General features: G+C 38.5%; 1 protein-coding gene across 2 annotated transcripts in view; it reads left to right on the top strand.

Annotated features, from left to right (window-relative positions):
* The window catches only part of GMDS (GDP-mannose 4,6-dehydratase), a 427,309-nt gene that overhangs the window by 160,476 nt on the left and 245,810 nt on the right, over nucleotides 1-21,023 (top strand). For both annotated transcript variants that reach the window (XM_040587295.1, XM_040587293.1), the window contains exons 5-6: nucleotides 9,391-9,583; nucleotides 10,444-10,548. In XM_040587295.1, coding sequence (XP_040443229.1) covers nucleotides 9,391-9,583; nucleotides 10,444-10,548 — 298 coding nt within the window. The remainder of the gene's footprint in view (nucleotides 1-9,390; nucleotides 9,584-10,443; nucleotides 10,549-21,023) is intronic.

The raw sequence follows: 21,023 nt of genomic DNA, 5'->3' as shown, positions 1-21,023 counted from the left end.
TATTTCCTCATGCAGGGAGGAGCATTTTTGTTACTTCAGGGGTACCTGAGAAACAGTTGTTTGAACTGCTTCTAAGCTTTCTGAAATGATGCCGTTTGGCATGAGGAATTGCAGTCTGGGAAGTAATCTTCTCAAGTGATAAGTAATAAATGCTGGGGAAATAATTTTTCTCTGATTGAAAAAGCAAGACTTCTGGCAGGGCCCATAAACCTGGGGAGATATTACTTTATGCATTAGCAAGAGTTGCAAGAGAGTACAGCAGGGTAGTCATTTGCAATGCATTGGGGTAATTCTGGCTTCCAGGCAATATGGGACTTGTATCAATATTTGGGAGGGTCTGTTGTGTTACGTCAGTCTAGCTGGCTGGGAAGGCAGAGAGGAGAGACTCTGGGAAGGCAGAGGGTGAACAAAACTGTGCCATAGTAGATTACTGCTTTAATTATCTATATTGTCATCCACTGAAAGTCTGTCAAAATCATAAAGCAGATGGGCAATGAAGGTTTTTTAGGTTTTGTGGGGTTTGTTTCTTTTTTGTTTCTTTTTGCTTGCGATGATGTTTTCATCACTTCTGTGCAGAGCATCCTTCTGTGTGTTCTGAAAGCATCAAGGAAGCAAGGATGAAAGTTTTTTTAAAAAAATCAGAAGTTAAAAAAATATTAATACTATAACCTAATTGTCATGTTATAATTTTAAATAACCTGTATGTTTTAAATTAATGTCTTTATATGTGAAAGTGAGTAAAAATGGTGCTGTTTCTTTCAAAGTGACTGCATTCCCTGCATGCATTTTAGTCATAGTTCTCTATTCCCCTGGTATGTATAAAGCGAAATGAATTGGCTATCTTTTTACATCTCCCTTTGAATGTTCTCTAGTGACTCTGCAAGTTGCCCCTTTTTGTCTTTCTACTAAATAGCATTTAAAGCTTCTGGCACAGCTGGACTTCAGTATGTAAAAAAGCTTTTATGGTATTACAGTGTCACTAGCCATTGAAGCTACACAATTTGAATCATCAAAACCCATCCTGACTTTGCTGCATGTGCCTTGTACTTAAAAACTTGAGTCAACATGTATATTGTTCAAACTATCCCTGAACAAAATCATGCTGAAAAGGAGCAAAGAATCAGTGCTTCTTTTTTAAAAGCTTCTTTGCTAATCTCTGTAATTTGAAACTAAAGACTTTGAATAGTGGGTTGGAGATTGTTCTGCAAGATAAATCCCTTGCATCACATAACCCTGACAACTCCTTAGTTCCATCAAATTAATAACAAATGGATGAGAAGATAAGCAAAACTAATGGGGAGGTTACATTTTTGTGACAAAGGTTTATGGCCATACTGAATCTCATGTTCTGTGATATCCCTCCTCCTCCTCCTCCACTTTGGTATTTTTTTTTACTATCAGATCTGTGCATTCCTCTATCTGAAGCTCTTCTGTGGAGGAGACGTGATGAATAGCAAGTTGGACCATGTGCCTCTGAAAGTTGCTGTGAACAACTCTCTACTCCCCCAGCAGAAATCGCTGGTTTTCTACAAGACCAGGTTTTATTCTTGCACACTGTACATCCACTTTCTACTCATTGGATGGTGCTATGTGTCTGAACACCAAAACTCGCTGCTGTAATCCCATCTCCCTGTCATCTTAAAGTTGTGCAATAATTTAGGGAGCAATCTCCAAATGACATCTGGACCAGCTCTTTCCATAAAGCAGGGGCAGTTTACAGCAGGTGACTCAGGGCTATGTCTGATTGAGTTTTGAGTATCTCCAAGGGTGGAGATGCCACAGCCTCTAGCACTGAAACAGGTTCTGTGCAGACTACCCATGCTGTGAACTTTTTTTCCTAATATCTAATTGTAATTTTTCATGTTTCAACTTGTGTCTGTTGCCTTTTGACCTGTCGCTGGGCAACTCTCTTTTAATCCGGTCTCTTAAATTCTCTTAATCCACTATATTAGCTAGTCAATAAGCAGAAGAATAAACAATTTACAAATTACCTCTGTTTGGAGATCTGTTCCAAAACACACCTTTCAATCACTAATCAGTGGCCAAGAAAACTGTACAGGATGTAGGAGACTTTTTAAAATTAAAATGGAGAATGGATATTCCAAGTTAAGGGTTGGGGCATCAGCATTTTGAAAATAACAGGCGACTGGTGGTTCTGTATTTCTTAACTGGTCAGGCATATACTCATGGGCTGTTTTAGAGGCAAGGGTGAACATGATGACCTCGTGAGCTGGATTTACAACCACACCTGCAGTTTGCCAGGGAGGAGTCACTTTTTAAAGAAACTAAATAACTAATCCAACTATCAACCCTTACTAGTCTTATAAATATAAAACTTTAACCACCCAGGGAGTATTTCTCCAGGCTTATTCTCTGCGTTTGGGTTGATTTCCTTTCTCTTTTTTCCCCCAACAAAAAGCAAGTAGTAGTTTTTACTCATAAGAGGGGAAAAGGAAACCTGTTTTAATAATGCCAAGCTATTTCTCTGTAAAGATTATGTCAGAAAATTTGCATCAAGAACTTGGCATTAATCAAGAGGAGAGAGAGTTGTAAGGAAAGCTTACCCAAGCCAAACCATGAGAAGCTGCTATATGAACATACACTGTGGAGTATGTTAGGGGACCTCTTGCCCCTAATCCTTGAGTATCTCAGCTCCACAAAGAAAGTTGCTGCCCCTTAGGGAAGACTCTGTTGCAGGGTATTTCAACTGCAAGATGGCTGGGGACTTCAGCAAGTCTAGCAGCTCTCTTGTATCTCGTGTGGGCAATAGCAGTATAGCTTAGCTGTTCATGAATTTTTTAGCGCTTGTGGAGCTGAAAGGTAACAGCTGCTTTTGGATTCTGCAGTGCCTGATCCTTGGGGATGTGGTGAAAGGTGATGCGTAGTTTTGCTGCTGCTGTTATCCTCAGTAATTTTTTCAGACTTGAAAGTACACTTTTGTGGTGAGGCTTCTGCTTCATCCCACCCCTTTTTTCCTCAATGCACATTTCCCAGATCTCAATGCACTTGGAGAAGTGAGTGGTGGGGAGCCATGAATGAACTCAACTCTTCTTCACCCCACATTTGTGCTCCTTCTGTGGGCACAAAGGGGTGTGTGTGTGTCTCAGGCAACGAACGGGTTTACATTCAGGCTTCCCTTTTTGTGTGTGGTGGAGACCACTGTGGGGATACTTGTATTGGACTCAGCTGGTCCGTAAAAGCAGAGTCTGTTGTGGTTTATGGCAGGTTACAAAACATGAAGATCATGAAGGATCATTTAAGATCCCTAAACAGCAAATAGCTTACTTTTGCACTTTGATTTGGGTCTTCATACTTAGAGGTGGAAGTGAAATGTTGGCCCACTGATTTCAAACCCAAACTTCTAGCCACTTCAGGAAGGCTCTCTGAGGTCCCCTGTCCTGCAGTCCATAGTGGGACTCAGCCACTGGGACCTCAGCGTAAGCACTGACAGAGAAGCACATCTTTTATCAGCTGCACTGCTTATTCCTTTGCATCATAAGAAGCTTGAAAATCCAAGTTATCCAAGCTCTTTCGCTGCAGCAATATTTTGAATGACTTGAGTTAACATGAATTTTAGGAAAAAATGTTGACTTCTGCTTCCGCTTAAAAAACTTTTTGCTGCTAATTTTCTGCTTATAATCAGGTGTCAAATTGCTCTCATTCTTTATGGATCACTTTATTTTTTCTGTCTTATTAATGAAAGAACAGGGAAAGAAATAGGAAAGAAGGTAAGTTCACAAAAGTTGTGTTCCTTTTATCCAGATTTTCAGTCACTGCTTTTCAGTCAATTTCTATTTAGCTAAGAAGTTGAATAGGGCTTTAAGATATCAACAGTGTAGGTTAATAGTAAGTTCAGAACTATTTAATTGATTAATTTTCTACATAACAAAAAATATATCATTATTTGTGGGATTTTGCTGCCTTTTGACTACTTCTTTTATTGGGTGAGAGGACAATGAGTTAAGCATTCATTATGAGTTATGGGGTTGGGAGGAAGCGGAATTGCCATATTCTCCTAGAAGGTTACCTGACATTTTTGTAGATATATAGGTTTTTCCCCATCACCTTGACACTGCCCAGCTCCCTCCAGATTCTTGAGACTTCCTAATATCCCTAGGATTTTTTTTTTTCAATGTGTTAGGACTTTATAGGAATGTTTGGCCCATAGTCTGTATTAGATTTAGCAACTGGAATGTTATGCTTTACGTGCCTGTTCCTAGGGGTTGAGCAGTTTATTTACTGAGATGATATAAGTGATCCCAGTGGTTTTTATTGGCAGTGGAAGGCACACTGAATATTCAAAGCAAACAGAATTGATTTTAAAGAATACAAAAAAGTAACCGCTGTGAAACTTGTGAGACTTGAAGTGTTTCTGAGCAGTTTTTCTTCTTTGTGATTTACTTTTCAGGTGTAAGCCTTTCTCAATACTTAAAGAGATCTAATACATATCTTTTACTCTGATAAATCTAAAGAATCTACTGTAGGCTTTTTTCGAGAGAGCAAGGCTGATTATTTTAATGCTATAGTTAGGTTAGCCACCTTTGTTTTTACAGTGAAAGAATAATAATTTACATTTATATTATCCTATTTCCTCCTGGGGCTTCACATAAGCTTCCCTCTTATAACACCAGCCTTCCAGAAATCCCATCTTCTGAAATTGAGAAGGCTGTAAGGAGGAAATGAAATTTCAAATCATTATTTATATTTCTTAGGTAGGGCATTGAACTATATTCTGCTAGCACATGCTATTTTTTGGTTGAAAGCTAATTAGTTAATATGATTGCAGCTCATCTGTTGGGTTGTTCCAAATGACAAAACAGAGATGAAATATCTCAAACCTCTGTGTGCTAAATTGATACTTATTTTCAGAATATCGCCTCTGTTGACAATGCATTGGTCAGAAGCAAGTAGTAAGTCTGCAGTCTCGTATATAGTACTCATAGACATGATAGGAATGTGTTCTTGTGGAGGGTAATACCCATATGTTTTCATTTAGATAGTTTTTAGTAAGCTTTTAAATCTTGTAAAAGACCTTGCTAAGCTTGGTTTTGAATGATCAGTTGGGAAACATCATATTTAAAACATTGCTCTATTAAATTCAAATCTCTGGTAAAGATTGAATCTGGCAATTATAAAGAAAGAAAGAAATGACGGGGGGGGGGGGGGAACCAAGAGTTCACATTCAAAAGGTAGAAACCAGTTCACAAAACTCACTGTAATTCTTGGAGCCACGTGAAAGAGGAGGCATAATGTGGTTCAATGTATTTGTGTTGTGTTCTGTGATTCCAGGAATGTTATAACTAATTAAATCATATTTTTCTCAAGAAAAATTTATCATCCTATGGGTAAGCCTTGCTATTGAAATTTTTACTTGTCGAAGAATGTGTTTGAAATGTACTAGCGCTGTATCAGGGATGAGTCCAGCAATGAAGATACTCAATATGTAGAAGTCCTATGTACATAAGGGGTCTGTCTGCTTTTTAGTATTCTTTAAGGCAATTCTGCAAAGTGTTCAGGACCTGAAAACCTGGAACTGAAGTATTTTTGACCAAGGATTAAGTATCTCTATTTTTCTATCTACATCTGATGAATGACACACTGTTAACCGCTATCTATTGAATGGAATAAATAGACACATCTTAAGCATATACATTCACAGTATCTGCACAGATTAATGATGACAACTACAGAAGCACGATGTCCCCATTGTACATGGGAAGGGTGCACCAAGGTCACTCAGACTAACACGTTCCATGTAGACAATTTCTGTTTTGTTGGTATGTCCTGCTCTCCCTTTGTCACAAAGTCTGCCCAAAGAGGGTAAAGAAGTACTGGATCCATGCCTTCAATAACTTTTCAGAAAACTTTCAGGCTTAAAGGTCCTGCCAAGCAAAGTCTTCCCTACTCCAGTTGTTACAAAAACTCCTGGTTTTGTCTTCAGAAAAAGCTGTCAGTTGCATGGCTTACTTTACGCAGTTGACAGTAGCTGATAGTTTTGGATTTTTGAGGTTAGAATGGAGTATCTATCTATCTTAGGTAGCTAAATTAAAAAAAACCTAGTATGTATATAGTTTCTCCAAAGCATAATCAAGACCATCTCTATCAGGCTTTCTGCTCTGACTCACCACTGTCGTTACAGTGTACTTTACTATACAGGGAGATGAGATTCCTGATTCAGGCACTTAAGACAGTTGTCATAAATCAGGCTGTTTGAAAACTTTCATCTCTAGGTATTACCTAAACTTTTTTTTCCACTGGATAAACATTTAATCTTTCAGAAAGTGTAACTCATTCTTAGCTTTCATACAAATGCCTTTGCCATCATTTCCATGAAGTTTTTATTCTCTGATGGTCCCACTGAGCTCAGTGCACCAGTGAAGATTATTTCTATGAGTAACAACTATTGAATCTGATTCCATATGAAGTTTCTATAACTCAGACCCTGATCTTTTTTGTGTGTGTTGTGCGTGCATGTCAATTCTCTCTTGCACGTCCCTCTTAATGAGGTCCCTGCATTATTTTATTATTTTTACTCCAGTCTTACTGCTGATCTTGCATAAAATAACATATATAAGGAGAGGGAAATAATGTGGCAATGGGTAACTCAGCACCTTTTCCTGCTCTGCCCTGCTTGATTTATAACTACTTAATCAATCCAGTATTTTACAAAATTCTTCTACATTGTTAACTTTGAATTGAAATCAAATTAAAAACTAGTGTGCATTTATCTGTATTTGCCATGTTACTGCTTCTATACTGCACAGAGTGTCTTAACAGTCCAGCGTTTTTGGTGTTGGAGGTTTTAGTGGATAAAAGCATTTTTTATTTTCATGAATGCCATTCTAGTCTAACCTGCACTCCAAAATGAAATGTGTTTAGTGGTCTGAGCCCTGTCCCCAGTGAACAATAGTCCACATTACAAAACACCGAACAGGCACAAAGCTGGCAGTTTCTACTTGAGGACACTCAGAGCCGGCCAGCGTGGAGGCATAATTACCTCACACCCCAGGGAGTGATTTTTCTAGGTGAAGACTGAGGTCATTCATAAGGCAACAGGGAAAACCATCTCTTGTGAAACTGGTCTCTGCATCAGCCAGGGAGAGCAGTTCCCAGTGCTGCTGCCACAGACTCATTGCTCACTCCAGTTAAGAAGTTTTATAATCTGGGAGCTCTGGTTTAAGACCACCTCAGTTACATGTGCAATTTACTTTGTAGTAGAATATATAAGCAAAGATTTGCATTTTGGGGTGGTGTTTTTAGCAGGTTATTTGTTGGAAGCAATACCTTAATACAGGTAAATTCCTGGTTCTGCTACAATTAGTAAGTGTTTTGCCTTTAGTTAGACAACTGGGATGTTACTGTGAATATGCAAAGGTGCTAACCATACAGTAAATATACTAATTTATGTTCATTAGTGCATTATTGACCGTATCACCTATTCATCAAGATGTTTTCCCAGGAGTTACTCTGACAACAAAGCTGAGAGACCTTAAGTGGCTGTCATCTTTGTGCCAAATGGATTAAAACAAAAAATGCTCAGCACTTCTCAGTGGATCAGTGCTCAATTTCAGCTGGGTCATACCAGGTTAACAAGCCAAAATATCAGGTGTCTTTTTTTTTTTTTTTTTTAAGAAAAAGTAAAAATAAAGTTTGTTTTTGTTCATACCGTTGGCTATTCAGATCAAAACTGTGTGAGAACTTTTTTATTTTGGAGCACAGTAACACAATCTAGATTATTTCATACCTGTATTAAATTAACCATAAGTGCAAATTCAAATTAATCTAATTATTTTTATTTCATCTGCTGGGTAAATAAGCCTTAAACCTCTAGTGATTACTGCATAGTGAAGGAAAGTGGCTTAACGGGAGAAATGAATACAGGGCTGGCTGGCTGAATCTGTAAAGAGCCTGAAAAAATACCTGGTAAGTGACAAGTTTCCCACTGATTTCACTGAGATAGCTCGGCTTGTCCAGCTATGGTCGATCACCCTCTATTCCATTACTAGTTACCCTGTCACTGAAGACTAATGGAGAGGGGATCATAGATCTGTGCTATCTGACTTTGGTAGTATCTTACTAACCTCTAGCCTAGATCATATACAGAGACTGTAGCATTGCCATCACTCTAGAGCTCGTTCCTGACAGTCAGTCATCAGCCAGAGGGGACATAGGTAAAATAATTCTTCCTTGGGTCAGGGCAGTTGAGGAGATTGCCCTAAAGGTTCGTTCCCCTTTACTTTTTTATAACATTGGCAAGTATAAACAGGGAGCACTTTTTCAAAAACTGGCATGAGCAAAATCCCTGGGTTGGAGAGAAGATGTAGAAAAGAGGGGGAACGTGCCTCTGTGGGTGCTGTGGGAGAAAATTCTTCAGAGTCCAGGAGCTCTGTCAGTACATCCAACCGACCAGCCTGTACCCACCAAGCAAGCAGAGGGAGCTCCCTTCTGAGTGTTTTTCCTCCTGCCTGCAGATTGGAGTGGTCACAACACATCTTTTACCTTCAGCTTACTTTTTCAGGGTTTTATTTTAGTTCTGTAACTGCGAGGAACAGAATTAATGTATTTTTGAAACACTCTGAAAGCCTAGACTGAAGCACTGTCACATGGCCTGTGCCACAATCAAGCTCATCATAAAGATAACTGGGAACTACTGGAGCAGGTAGAGAAAGAGGAGCCTTGGTCCAGCAATGTGCACGTGTTTGTTATCTTACTTTGAAGGGTATGTCAGGTTTCTTTTGGATACCTCCACCCTTTGATCTCCCACTTCAGCATCCCCCTAACCTCTGTGCAGAAGCCACAGCTCTTGTACACCTTCATCAGGTGGGGTTGGGAGTGCATTTGATAGCAGATATATCTGTTTGTCTCCATTTTGATGTGTCGTTAAATTGCAAAACTTTGGACCTCGTTTAAAGTTTCTGGTTGATTTATTTTTTTTAATGTTTATTTATGCTGTCATGCTGTCTGTATAACCTAATATTTTAAACATACATATATATATATATATATATATATAGGACAATTTTAACCACATTCAAGTGTGTCAAAGATATTAAGCCCAAGTGAATATTGTGAAAATTGGCAGCTATGGAGATGAGAGAGCGCCTGATACTGCTCCCACTGTGGGGAGGCTTTACCCCTTCCTTCACATGGGAAAGTAATCCTGAGAGGGAGATCAGGGAACACCAGTCTTTTGGTTCTGCTATTTATGGAGCTACTTGTTTATTCTTAGAAATCCTTTGAGGGCACTTTTGTAAACTGAGCATCTACTCTGTCCAAAAGTGTCTAGATGGTCTGTGATAAGTGGTGTATTACTTTGGTTGTACATGATCACAGCATGTGCTGGTTCCCCTAGTAAAATCATTGTGGTTTTTATTTCTTTCTCTCCCTAAGATTTCTTTCGACCTAGCAGAATATACTGCTGATGTTGATGGGGTTGGCACTTTACGGCTCTTAGATGCTATTAAGACCTGTGGCCTTATCAACTCTGTGAAGTTCTACCAAGCCTCCACCAGTGAACTTTTTGGAAAAGTGCAAGAAATCCCACAAAAGGAGACCACCCCTTTTTACCCAAGATCGCCTTACGGTGAGGATCGCTGGTGGTGTGTGCGGTGTCTGTCTGTCTGTTCTCCCCACTCATGTCTCAGGGCTGAAGTCATTTGGGCGTGAGATTAGAATGACGATAGAGCTAAAGTGACTAGACATGTCGAGAGGCATACCTTTATGAATTACTCTATAAAAAGTATTTGCTGCCATTGCCTGGGGGTTGGAAATTAGCATCTCACTTCACAAGACCGTGTTCATTCAGCTCAGAGGTAGAGAACTCTTGTAGAGAGGGGGGAAGGGTGACTTTTCCTTCACAAAGGGTTGTGAGATACCACTGAAGTGATAAGGTTTCATATTTTTTGTTGCCTAAATGAAAAACTCCCGGGAGTTCACTTCTTCCTTCTTGAACTCGCATGAAATTTGAAACACTTATTAAAGCAATGTGCATGGAGGAATTTGGTGATAAGGTTTCAAATCAATTTAAGTGTTAAGGCACCAGATTTTCACTTCTATTCCTCCAAAGTAATTTTTTTTTTATTAGCAGGGGTCACCACAGTGGCATATTTCACACACTCTGGCTGTGTTAATTATATTATAAAAGAAAAAGTGCTATGCTGAGTGTGCATAAGAAAACAAGTGAGAAAGTGCCCTAACACTTCCTGGGCAGTTCAGAAGCTGCACAGAGGAGGAATGTTTTCCCATTCCACTGCTGTTTATTGAGCTGGATGTTTTTTTCCCATATGAAGTGTGACACGTACAGGGAATGAATCAAATTCTAATGCACTCCAGTGCTGAAATGCGGACTTCTCCCTGCATGTGAGAGAGTTGTGTATGTGCATCTGTCTGAGCCGTGTACAAGCAGAGCGGATATACGTAACGCTTTAAAATTATTTTTTGCAGGGGCAGCAAAACTGTATGCCTACTGGATTGTGGTGAACTTCAGAGAGGCCTACAATCTCTTTGCTGTCAACGGCATCCTCTTCAATCACGAAAGCCCCAGGAGAGGTTAGAAAATCCGCGTGAAACCGTTCCCAACTTGGCATACATCTGACCGGAAAAATGAAACAATGCATCCACAGGTTTCATTTAAACTTGCCAAAATTCTGTAGGGAGGGTGTCGTGACTCGTAGCCCGCTCACAGGGTTTCTTGCAGTCCTCCTGGCTGTCCCCAAGCCTGCAGAGCAGCAGCTTTCCCTTTCAAGCATCATATTCCATTTTGTAGCCCTCTGAGCCTGGAGGGAGGCTTGCGTATCTGATTTTGTGTACCAGTGCTCTCTAGAGACTGCAATGACCTCGTAACATCCCTGAATTTTCTTTCACTCTTGACAATAAATTAAGGCTAAAATATTAACAGGACACAGTAAAAGGCAAGTTTTCTAAACATTTCAGATGGGCAACTGCATAACATGCAATTTTAGGTGTGACTTGTACTGAAGATTTTATTTGCATATAGATGTCAAATTAAGAGGCAGAAATAACAGACCCTCTAAATTCATAAGACTAATGAGTACAGCCTGGTATATTTTGAAAAGTCTGTGGATTATGGCCCATACCTTCTGACAAGACAGCTTTTAACACATGGCTTTAAAATGCCTTTCTGTTTAATCCTTAATAACAATGCAGCTTAAACTCCACTTAATCATCTCTTTTCCTCTTGCAGTACTTTATGAACAATTAATACTGGTATTTAGTTTGAGTAAGAGTCCGTGGCTGATTAAAAGTCTCATACAGTGACAATTTTCCTCTGCCCTTAAAGTACTATGACTGTACCAAACACTATAAAATTAAACTTTAAATTAACACAGAAAACTGGATTCTCAGTGCAGAAGCCTTTTATTGTGGTCTGTTTCTAAGTGAAAAATAAATTCAAATTTTACAGGAATGCAATTATATAAATTATAGCCTGGCACAAAAAATATAGTAATTTTAGTCATACTTACAAATATAAAATAGACCATAATTGCAACTCTGCTTAAAAAAAAAAAAAAAAAAAAAGAACTAGTTGGTGTCAATACGATTTAAATACTGATTTAAGTCTTTGGGAGCCACAGCTGTGAAACCTCATAGTACACTGGGCAGGCAGCTTTTAATACACTGGGTAGACAGCATTTACGGTAAGGGTGAATCAAATACTGGTGGTAGAAGTTGTTGCATCACCTCACTGGAGCAGTTGACAGTACAAGTTCAAAATTAAAAGAGAATAAAATCCACTGATTGTTTCATTTAGAAGCCCTAATACTTTGCTTTCTTCTAAACAGTTCACTGTCATTTATTCTCAGTGTGCTGTAAACTGATGCCCAAATTGCTCTGAGTTATCCTTATGTAATTAAAACATTCAGACCAACATAAAGAATGAGGGAATACGCAATGCTAAATATTAACTTGAGGGAGCTACTAGATGAGATGGAAATTACAGGAACACATTTACTATTTCTGCTGCTTCCCTATAAGCTTGTGCCGTTTTGAAGGAGGAAAACTTCAGTACTCGTTGGTATTTTGATCCTTCTGAACATTTGTTCCAGCTTGACACTGCTGCAATGGAGCTTCCAAGCCGAAGTCTCTTTTCAACACATTTACTGTCCCTGTGGAGAACCCAAGTCTGTGCTTTGAAGTCTCAGGCTGTACTTTTGGTTGTATGTATATGTTGGGTGCAGTTTTAAGCCCCTTACGCCACGAACAGGAACTTTGTCTTAGAAATGTTTTTGGTTGGCTCTGTTTGCTTTAGTGGGAGTACATACCATGGAAGCACCTGTAACCACAGCCCAGTGCCACTTCCTTAGTGTTTTATGGGAGAAAGTCTGTAAATTTATATAGAGAAGAAAATGGAAGAAAAGTAGTTCTTAGAGTTTTTTTCCTAATATCATCATTTTCCCAATGTTTTTGAAGACTGCAGAAGTGCCTTGGGAGAAAACCGGGATTTAACTGGCATTTCTAATTCCTATGTAGAGATGGTAATATACATGGAAGTTTTAAAATGCCTTATTTCATTGGCTTTTTCTTTTTCAGTTCTACTGATTTCAGAGATTGGGAATACCTTATATTCCAATGTGACACACCATTATTCCAGTTGGGTTAGTGTTACAATGAACTGATTGGATACAGCATCCCATTGATGGTGACACTAAGTGCATCTTGCTCACACGAAACATAATCCCCGGGAGTCAGTGGCAAGGAGAAGGTTGTGGCAGTGCCGCTTGCTGAGGTACAGAGATGATCTGTCCCGGCAGACTGTGCACATTTTTTTCCCCATATCTGAAGTATTAATCACACTTCTGAAAATGCAAGCTTCCTACAGTGAATGTATTTATAGGGAAAGACTGTGAAGAGACAAATCCTAGTATTTCTTGTAGGCAGGAGTCCGTGAGGTGTGTTGCACTGGTAATGGTTAGGATGAACAAAATGCTTTTTTGGTACCTGGCAGCCTGTGTTGTGGACTGTGATTGAATACAGAAGTGTTTGTATTTGAAGTACCAGTACTCACGGTGAAGGAAGATGGATTGCAGTTGTCTGCCAAGTGGCTTTTAGCAGCTGGTCACTGAGGCGAAGTTGAACAGACAGTTGTAAAGAGGTTTGCTTCGTGATCTCTTCGTACAGTGTTCAGATATTATACTGCTGGGGGAGTGATACACAAGTCTAGTGAAAATGAGAACTTTCTAATCTCAAGGGCTGCTTCTGTGAGAAAGGAATTTAGGAATATACACCTCATTTCATAATACCAGTTCTTCTCCTTAGCCTTCCCAGTTTTAACTCAGAAAGGAGCACCAGTAGTTAATCTCATGTAGTCTATATAACAATAAGGAACTCTGCAAAGAGTTCATAAGGGTAAAGGGTGCTTAAGTCTAATACGAGAGGTTTCCAATTTCCTGAAATTACCAAAGCTTGAGAGAAGTGCTGGCTTTGAGAAGCTCATTTGATTTTCTACTTCTGTCTTGCTCTATAAGAGAAAGACCGTAACAAGAGTAGTTCTGAAGACGTGACACCATACTGCAAATCTGAACACTTAAGTTTGCTGTGTGGGCTTGCTTTTAAGTGTAATGTTTCATGTTTTGACAGCCACAGTAACTTTAAAAAAAACCACCAATGATAAATTGTAGGTTGGTAGAACCCACTGTCTGAGCCTTACATCTTAATTTCGGAATAGTACAACATTATTAAATTACTGGGGTCCACGCTCGAGAGATACATATGTATGTAACAACAGAGAATATTATCTAATCTTTCATATCGAGTAAAATGAGTGGCTATGTTAGACTAATCTTAAAATATACATCTACTTTGAGCCTTTCTGTAATACTTTTTTTTAATTTATATTATACATGCTGCCTTTCATTTCTTAGTCACTTTTATAGTTTTATAAGACAAAATAGTCACTTTTTGACCAGTACATGCTTTTCAGCTCACATAAATCAACACAGCTGCACCAAAGTGAACAGGGTCAGGTTGATTTATGCCAGCTGAGGGTCTGGCATAGTACTTCCAGTAATGGTCTGGTAATGTAAGATAAGCATAATTTGCTTGCTTTGGGGAAAAGACCTGTCTTAGCAGTATACCTTGCTAAAGCTGATTTGTTCAGTTACTTTCATCAATTTTATCCAGGTATAGCTACAAGTGTTTCCTGATTTATGGCAATGTCAAAGGAGAGTGGGATCTTCCATTTTTGAAGCTTATTCATTGTCTGAATATGACACTAGCTGAAAAGCAAAATGCTGTCTACAGTAGGAAGTACCACTACAGTATAAGTAGTATGCTACAAGGTGGCCTCTGTTTCCAAAAATGAACAAACAAAAGAAAACCTAAAAAACTCTTGCAGAATGCCTTTAAAAAAAATAAAAACACCCAAAAGAAAACAAACAAACAAACAAAAAAAACCAAAACCAAGCAAAACGACATCGTGGGATACCAAATGGGGGAGGTGGTGACCACTAAGTTACCAAGTTGCTAGTGGTAGGTGAACATGGCTCCCAGTTTTACCAGTGTGGAAGTGTCTGCTCTACAGCAATATTGGAAAGGTATTTCTGTTCAGTGAGATGACGGTTTTGACAGTGGAAGAGTGAGGCTATTAGCAAGTTTAGTTTTCGGGAAAGCTGAGGCTCGATTCAAGCCTTTTTTACAGCATTGGAAAGATTCCTGTTCTTTTGTTGGGCTCTGGGAAAGCAAACTACTTGTTGACAGTATCATTTGTTTCTTCCCAGACAGGCCTTTACTTTTTTTTTCTCCACAGTTTCATGTAAGAACTTTTCTCAGGTTTACAAGATGTGCCTTTGGATGTCTGAGATAACTTTCTGATTTGGTTAACCACTTCATTGCTTGCCTCATTTGATCGTTATCTGCTAAGATGTGCAAACATGTAAGTGTGTTTCTTGACACAATACAACAGTAGTTTTGTTTCATTTTTGTTGTGGGTTTTTTTTTTTTCCCTAAGTAATAAATACTTTGCCCCCACACATGACATCATTGTGTAGACCATTCAGTAGGGAATTTTTGTTTGTCTGTTACCAACCCTGGTAAAGCAGTTGTCATCAGACCATTGCTGTATAGCCAGAGGGAAAGGATACAACTGCTCATTTCTGTGATCTCTTTCAGCCAGGGAGGAAATGGCTAGGTGTTAGATTGCAGGCTGAATGTTGTCAAAGTACGTGTAGTAAGATTAAAATGAAAAGAAATCATGACTTAAAGAGAATGGGGAGTGTTATTTACTTCTTTTGTGCATCTGGATCACAGGTTTGCCGGGGGAAGAAGGTAAGAGGTTCCACTACTCACTGTAAATATGTTTGGGTGTCTTTTGCATTTATGTTTTTTGCTGTTACCTTTTTTTTAACCAGCTTTAAGTCTCCCTTTTGCCTCTGTTTCGTAGAGAAGGCAGAAGCAGATGGTGACATCTGCTATCAACTTTCACAAGAAATCCCTACAATCCTTCCTGTAACAGCTGCTCTTCTGCATCTCCTATAAAGACATGTAGCCAACATCTGCCAGATTTCCCTTGCTCATTTCTTTGGTTGAGGAAACTAATTGCTAGTCTCCGTACACACTTTCTGTGCCAGAGTAGCTTGATCAGCCCAGTGGAAATACTAAGGGCTTTTGCTGGTGCTCTTTTTGTAAGTTTAGGCCTGTGAAAGACATGTGTGTAAAATTTTCAGTGCAGAGCTATGTCTCTTTCATTTAATACAAAATTTCCCCACTCATGAGTATATCGGAATAGCAAAAGTCGGCAGAGTGTTACTCGTGTCTTGCTGACACCTTGCTGGATGAGGAGAACGCACACTGGCTAGTGTCATCAAGGATCATCTGCCCAGCATATTGAAAACTTGATGTCAAGGTACCATGGCCAATGGAAAAGGAGTTACTCAGACAGTTGTGTGCTACAGAGCAGCCAAGATCATTTCATGCTTTTTAGCTTGCATGTTTCAACAGAGAAAGCATGCGCTGTCCTGAAGACATGCATTCTTCCTGGCTTTTTCTCCCTGCTGTGAGACTGATCCTGCTAAGTGATCCATGCAGGTGTTTTCTTATCTATACACACAGTCAAACGTCAGTGGGGATAAATGTGGGCATTAGGGTCTACTTGTAGAAATGGATTTGCAGTAATATTGACTGTAATAATAGAGAATTGCCAGGTAATGCCTCTCTGCTGTTTTACCTAAGTACATGTGTTTTCCCCTTAAAAAAGATCTGGCATTACAAAATAAGTGAATTCAGTTAATTCTGCTGATGTTGAACCTAATACTGACTAATTAGTACTGATGAGAGCCCATCACAACATAGAGAGATTTTTATCTAGTTTTTATGCTGCTAGTAAATCATTTTAATGTTAAACTTGTACTTTCCTAGTACTAACCAATACTGGTATATGAAGGCAGTGCAATCATGCCATAATATGAGTGGGCTTCCCTCTGTGAGCTTGTATTTTAAAAGCAGTACCAGACTTCTGAAATAAGAACCGAATAACATTTCTGCATGCCCTTAGCTTTGGGCATCCAGGTAGTCCACCAGGTCAGTGCCACAGAATTTGTCATGTGTGGGAATGAAACAATCACATACACGAACTGAATCATGATATAAAAAGATATTTTTCACAAGTGAGGCACTGATGAAGGAAGCTGCTGTGTTGAACAGTCTAATTCCTGAAATCTTTTTGATTTAGTCTTTACAGTGATAGCTTGTGGGAATTCTCACCATCTCTTAATTACTTTTTTCTTTTTAGTCTCGAAGCAGCCCTGATTCTGTACTTCTCTATCTGATGCACTTTTCTGGGGTCTAACAGCAGTTTATCTAAGTAGTTATGGATATAGCTTGTACAAAAACTAAGTAATTTCTTGCCTGTGGGTTCAGATTTTTGGAACAGCTGCATTCACAACCCAGATCTCTCCTTGAGCAAATTATTATCTTATCAGAGGCATCTTTTTGTCATTAAATCATGTGCTCCCTTGTGGCTTATACTGTGTTGGGAAGAAAGTACATTACATTTTTGCTATTTTCCATGATTGATTTCAACATTTTTTTTAATCTAAACGAAAAATAACAGAGCATCCACACAATTTACAAAATGTCAAAAACTTCTAAATTTAGAAAACCTTACCCTGTAATTCTTAATACTTCTGAAGTTACATTAGCAGATATCAGTGCTAGTTTCTTAAGCTAATAATTTGAAGGCTTTTTTTCTCTAATGAAATAACAGCCCAGAACTCTGAAATAAAATCTTATGGAAGATACAGAAGTCAGCAACGGGAAATAGAGTGGTCAAAGCATGTACCTTACCTGTAGTGTACTTATGGCTTCATTAATGCACAAACTTGCAGCAAGGTTTTTAGAAAGAATGTGGTTTAGGTGCCTATTTCTCTGTTACTTTCCCTTTGTTACATTTATTTATCCCTGGGCAAAACACAATAGAAAATATGACCGTTCTGCTTTTTTGCGTTATGTATAAATGAGAACGTGAAGTGAAATACAGACAAGTACTGGGAGCTTCATATCTTGAATTGTCCAAACTAGCTTAAAGGAAATGTAGAGTTTGCAGAAGATCAGAAGAACAGAATCGCCATAGTGGTTTCAGCAAGATGTCTATTTAACCCAAGTATCCCATTGCCCTTGCTGGAACATTAGGGAAGAGTACAGGAGATGGTATAGATACAGAGTGGTCATCTCAGACCCCAGCATCTGATGGGTAAGAGACCATGTATGAAGGACACCCACCAGTCCACTGTTTCCTCAGACCAGGGCTCTGTTGGAGTTCAGTCCAAGCTGCTGCACATGAGATTCTGAAGGAAACCACTTTAGCTGGGGAATAAACCTCTGCTGAATGCAGGGTTAAATCATAGCTCAGGTGTACCCAGAGTCTAGGACAAGAAAGCGTACTGCAGGATACATTTTCCCCAAATGTGGAGACTCGGCCACAGTCACACGCTTCTGTATTTCTTATTTTTGTCACTTGAGCCATTTTTCTTGCAGTTGTATCTACACGATTGTTTCATTCTGGTGTGATTCACTAAGATCAAATGTAAAGAATGTCATTGTTTTCTGAAATAGCCAGTAGTGAGAAAGGAAAAAAATCACACAAAAGGAAAGATCACATCATTATTGCAGGAGTTATGTTGTGTAAGTGAATCTATCTTGCATTGTTGATGTTCTATAAGTAATAAATATTTAGTGTTTTATTCATTGTTTCCTAAACTTCTGAAGACTTGTATCTTACTATGATTGTTTACATAAATTCTCTTGAATATATACATTTCTCCTGCAATATACTAGTGTAATTCCACTTTGCCTACTTCCTCGTATGTAACCCAACATGAGTATGGAGTAACAACCATTAGAAACTGCTTCTGGCTCATCTTCAGAGTGCTGCGTTTCACTGCGGGGCTGTTCAAGTACCTGGCACTCTGTAGGTCTTACTCCACAGCTTTCACATTTGGGGTGAAATCTACCAGGTGGAGAAACTTGGAAGCAGGTTCATACACATAGCTTGGATGTATACAGTGACTGCCATGCTTACCAGACCCATCTTAGTATCTGAAATATTTTCTCAGCAGCATGCATCCTGTTTTCCTTAGAACAGCTCTCCCAAAGGTTGACAGTTCCCCCTCATTAGAACTCTACTTACTTTGTCTTGCATAATTTAAAGAATTATTGTAAAAGTATATCCATTGAAAAGTGCATGTTGTTCTGGGAAAGTTATTTGAAATGAACCCACTCAGTCATTTAAGAGATGGGAAACTGAACAAGAGAGACTACAATTCACAATAAAACAGTTCTACTTTTAGTGGTTAAAAAAACTCCGAAGGAGGAAATGTGAATGATAATTCCTCAATAAGTCTTCAGGATTCATTAAAAACAAATAAATGAGAAATGTAACATAATGAGATGTCACCTCTGATAAGATTCATTGTAAGTGGGATTTTATAGCAGTGTCATAGGAAGGTATGCTACATGATCAAAGGTCAGAGAGAAGCTTAGTGCATTTGTTTGGGTCGAATTTGGGAACAAGGGGTTGTTTTCTGCCTTGATGGCACTAAGTCTTTACTGAAAGTTCCCAGAAAGGTATGTTTGAAAATATGAAGCAAAAACACACAAATATTGCATTTTTTTTTAATTTTTTTTTTCAGTATGATTTCAGACCATTATATGCATTATGTAATTTTGGGGGGCACACAAAAGCTTTATGTTTATAAACATAACTGTCATTTTTAAGTAGCTGAAAATCTCAACAATGGGCAGACTGCTAATTTGTGTCAGTCTTGTTCATCTAAATGCAAATATTTTTTGAGCATATTTTAACCTCTGTTGCAAGAACTTATAGCGGTATATACTGTCAGTTCTATGTACTTCCCACGCTGTTGATGTGTGCACACCTTGCCAACCATGCTAAAATATTCCCTTTTGAAGGATTTGCCTTTCATAGACACTTAAAATTTAATTATATGTTCTACTTAATTGTTAGGCACCAATTGACAAATGAAAGCTATATCCAAAAGCATGAGTATTCTCAAACAGTTTACAAGTATTTATTGTAATTAAACCTGATACCACATGCTATTTAGATGTTGCAATATGAGTTGCATATTTTGATTTGTATTGTATCTCACCCCTATAGAATGATAACTGTTAAAACAAAGGGTTGTGGGTCACAGTTAGCAGGTTTCCCATGAAAGCGTTCAGGGTTGCTCTTTGGTATGGGAAAACAAATTAAAACCAAACCAACAGAGAGAATACAATATCATGTTTTCACTAATTTGTCTTAATTTTTGCCCTAGAACATGTGAGTTTGAGAACCACTGCTATAGAAATACTACAGGAACACTGATGGATTTTTATTTTTTTTTGATTGTGAGAGCTTGATTTCGTGACATGAAATGTGAATAGATTTACAAGTAGTAAAAAATGTGAATAGATTTACAAGTAGTAAAAGAATTGTCCAGCAAAGCAACTTAGACCTCCAGTTTGTCCTTTTTTTTCTCATTTATATTAAAAACCTTACATTAAGAGAGATTTAAGGTGTTTATTTCATCAATATCCATCAATAGGTGGATTGAGAATATTTGTCAGAAACTTTAAAACAAAACTCTAGGCAGCGTGAATCTGGAAAATTCAGAGTTCATTTCAGATTTAAAACAAATCCAGATGACATGAGAAAAACATCAGTAACACACAGAAACATTTTACTTTGCATTTCTTCCTAAAAATTTTTGAAACAGTTCCTTTTAAGTTATAAACCTTCTTTGTGCTTTATTGTTGACACCTTTGTCTTCTCAGCCCCACCTCATGCCCATATTCTGAGTCATTGGTAGGCATGTGTACGTCTATTAGGGATACTTGAGTTGCCTGGTATGCTGTGTGCTCTCACATGAGTATCTATTTGCTGCAGACTGTAAAACAAAACAAAACAAAAAAAACCAAAAAAAAAAGGAAGAAAACAAACAAAAAAAAAACCCTGCAAAAAACTCATGATCTTTTGTTACCATTATTGCACATCTTCAAGATAAACAGAAACAGAGACATTGTGCACCTCCAAAGGTCAGGAACAGTCTTTAAACTTCCCAAATTTTATATAATTCTTGAAAGTGGAGTAAATTGAAAATTATCCCTGGTCTTAAGTGCTTTGTTGTTTAGGGATGGTATCAGTGATATACTTCAGTTTAAGCATTTATGCTGAAGTGCCATTGAATCTAGAGCAAAGCCAATCCTGTGGCTGAAAATCAAGCCAGTAATTACTAATTTTAACATGTGTTTTTCAGCAGGAATGTGACTTCCTTTTCTCAAATCCTTGCACTGGTTTTTGATATCCTCTAGGTATGTTGTAGAGAAAGCAGGAGATAGGTGGCTGAAGTGTTCTGTCCTTCTTTAACAGGGGAATGGGCTAGACTGGTGCTAGTAATGTGATTTGCTGTCTTTTGGGATAGCTGTTCAGGTATCACAGACAAACCTCTGCCCTCTGGAAGTTCTAAAACCAGGTGGTGTATGCACTTCTCCTTTGCTGAGCAGCAGAA

Source organism: Falco naumanni, chromosome 3 (assembly GCF_017639655.2).
Source record: "Falco naumanni isolate bFalNau1 chromosome 3, bFalNau1.pat, whole genome shotgun sequence".
Lineage (NCBI taxonomy): Eukaryota > Metazoa > Chordata > Aves > Falconiformes > Falconidae > Falco > Falco naumanni.
Note: the sequence above shows the minus strand (reverse complement) of the source record. Positions and strands in the feature narration are given on the sequence as shown.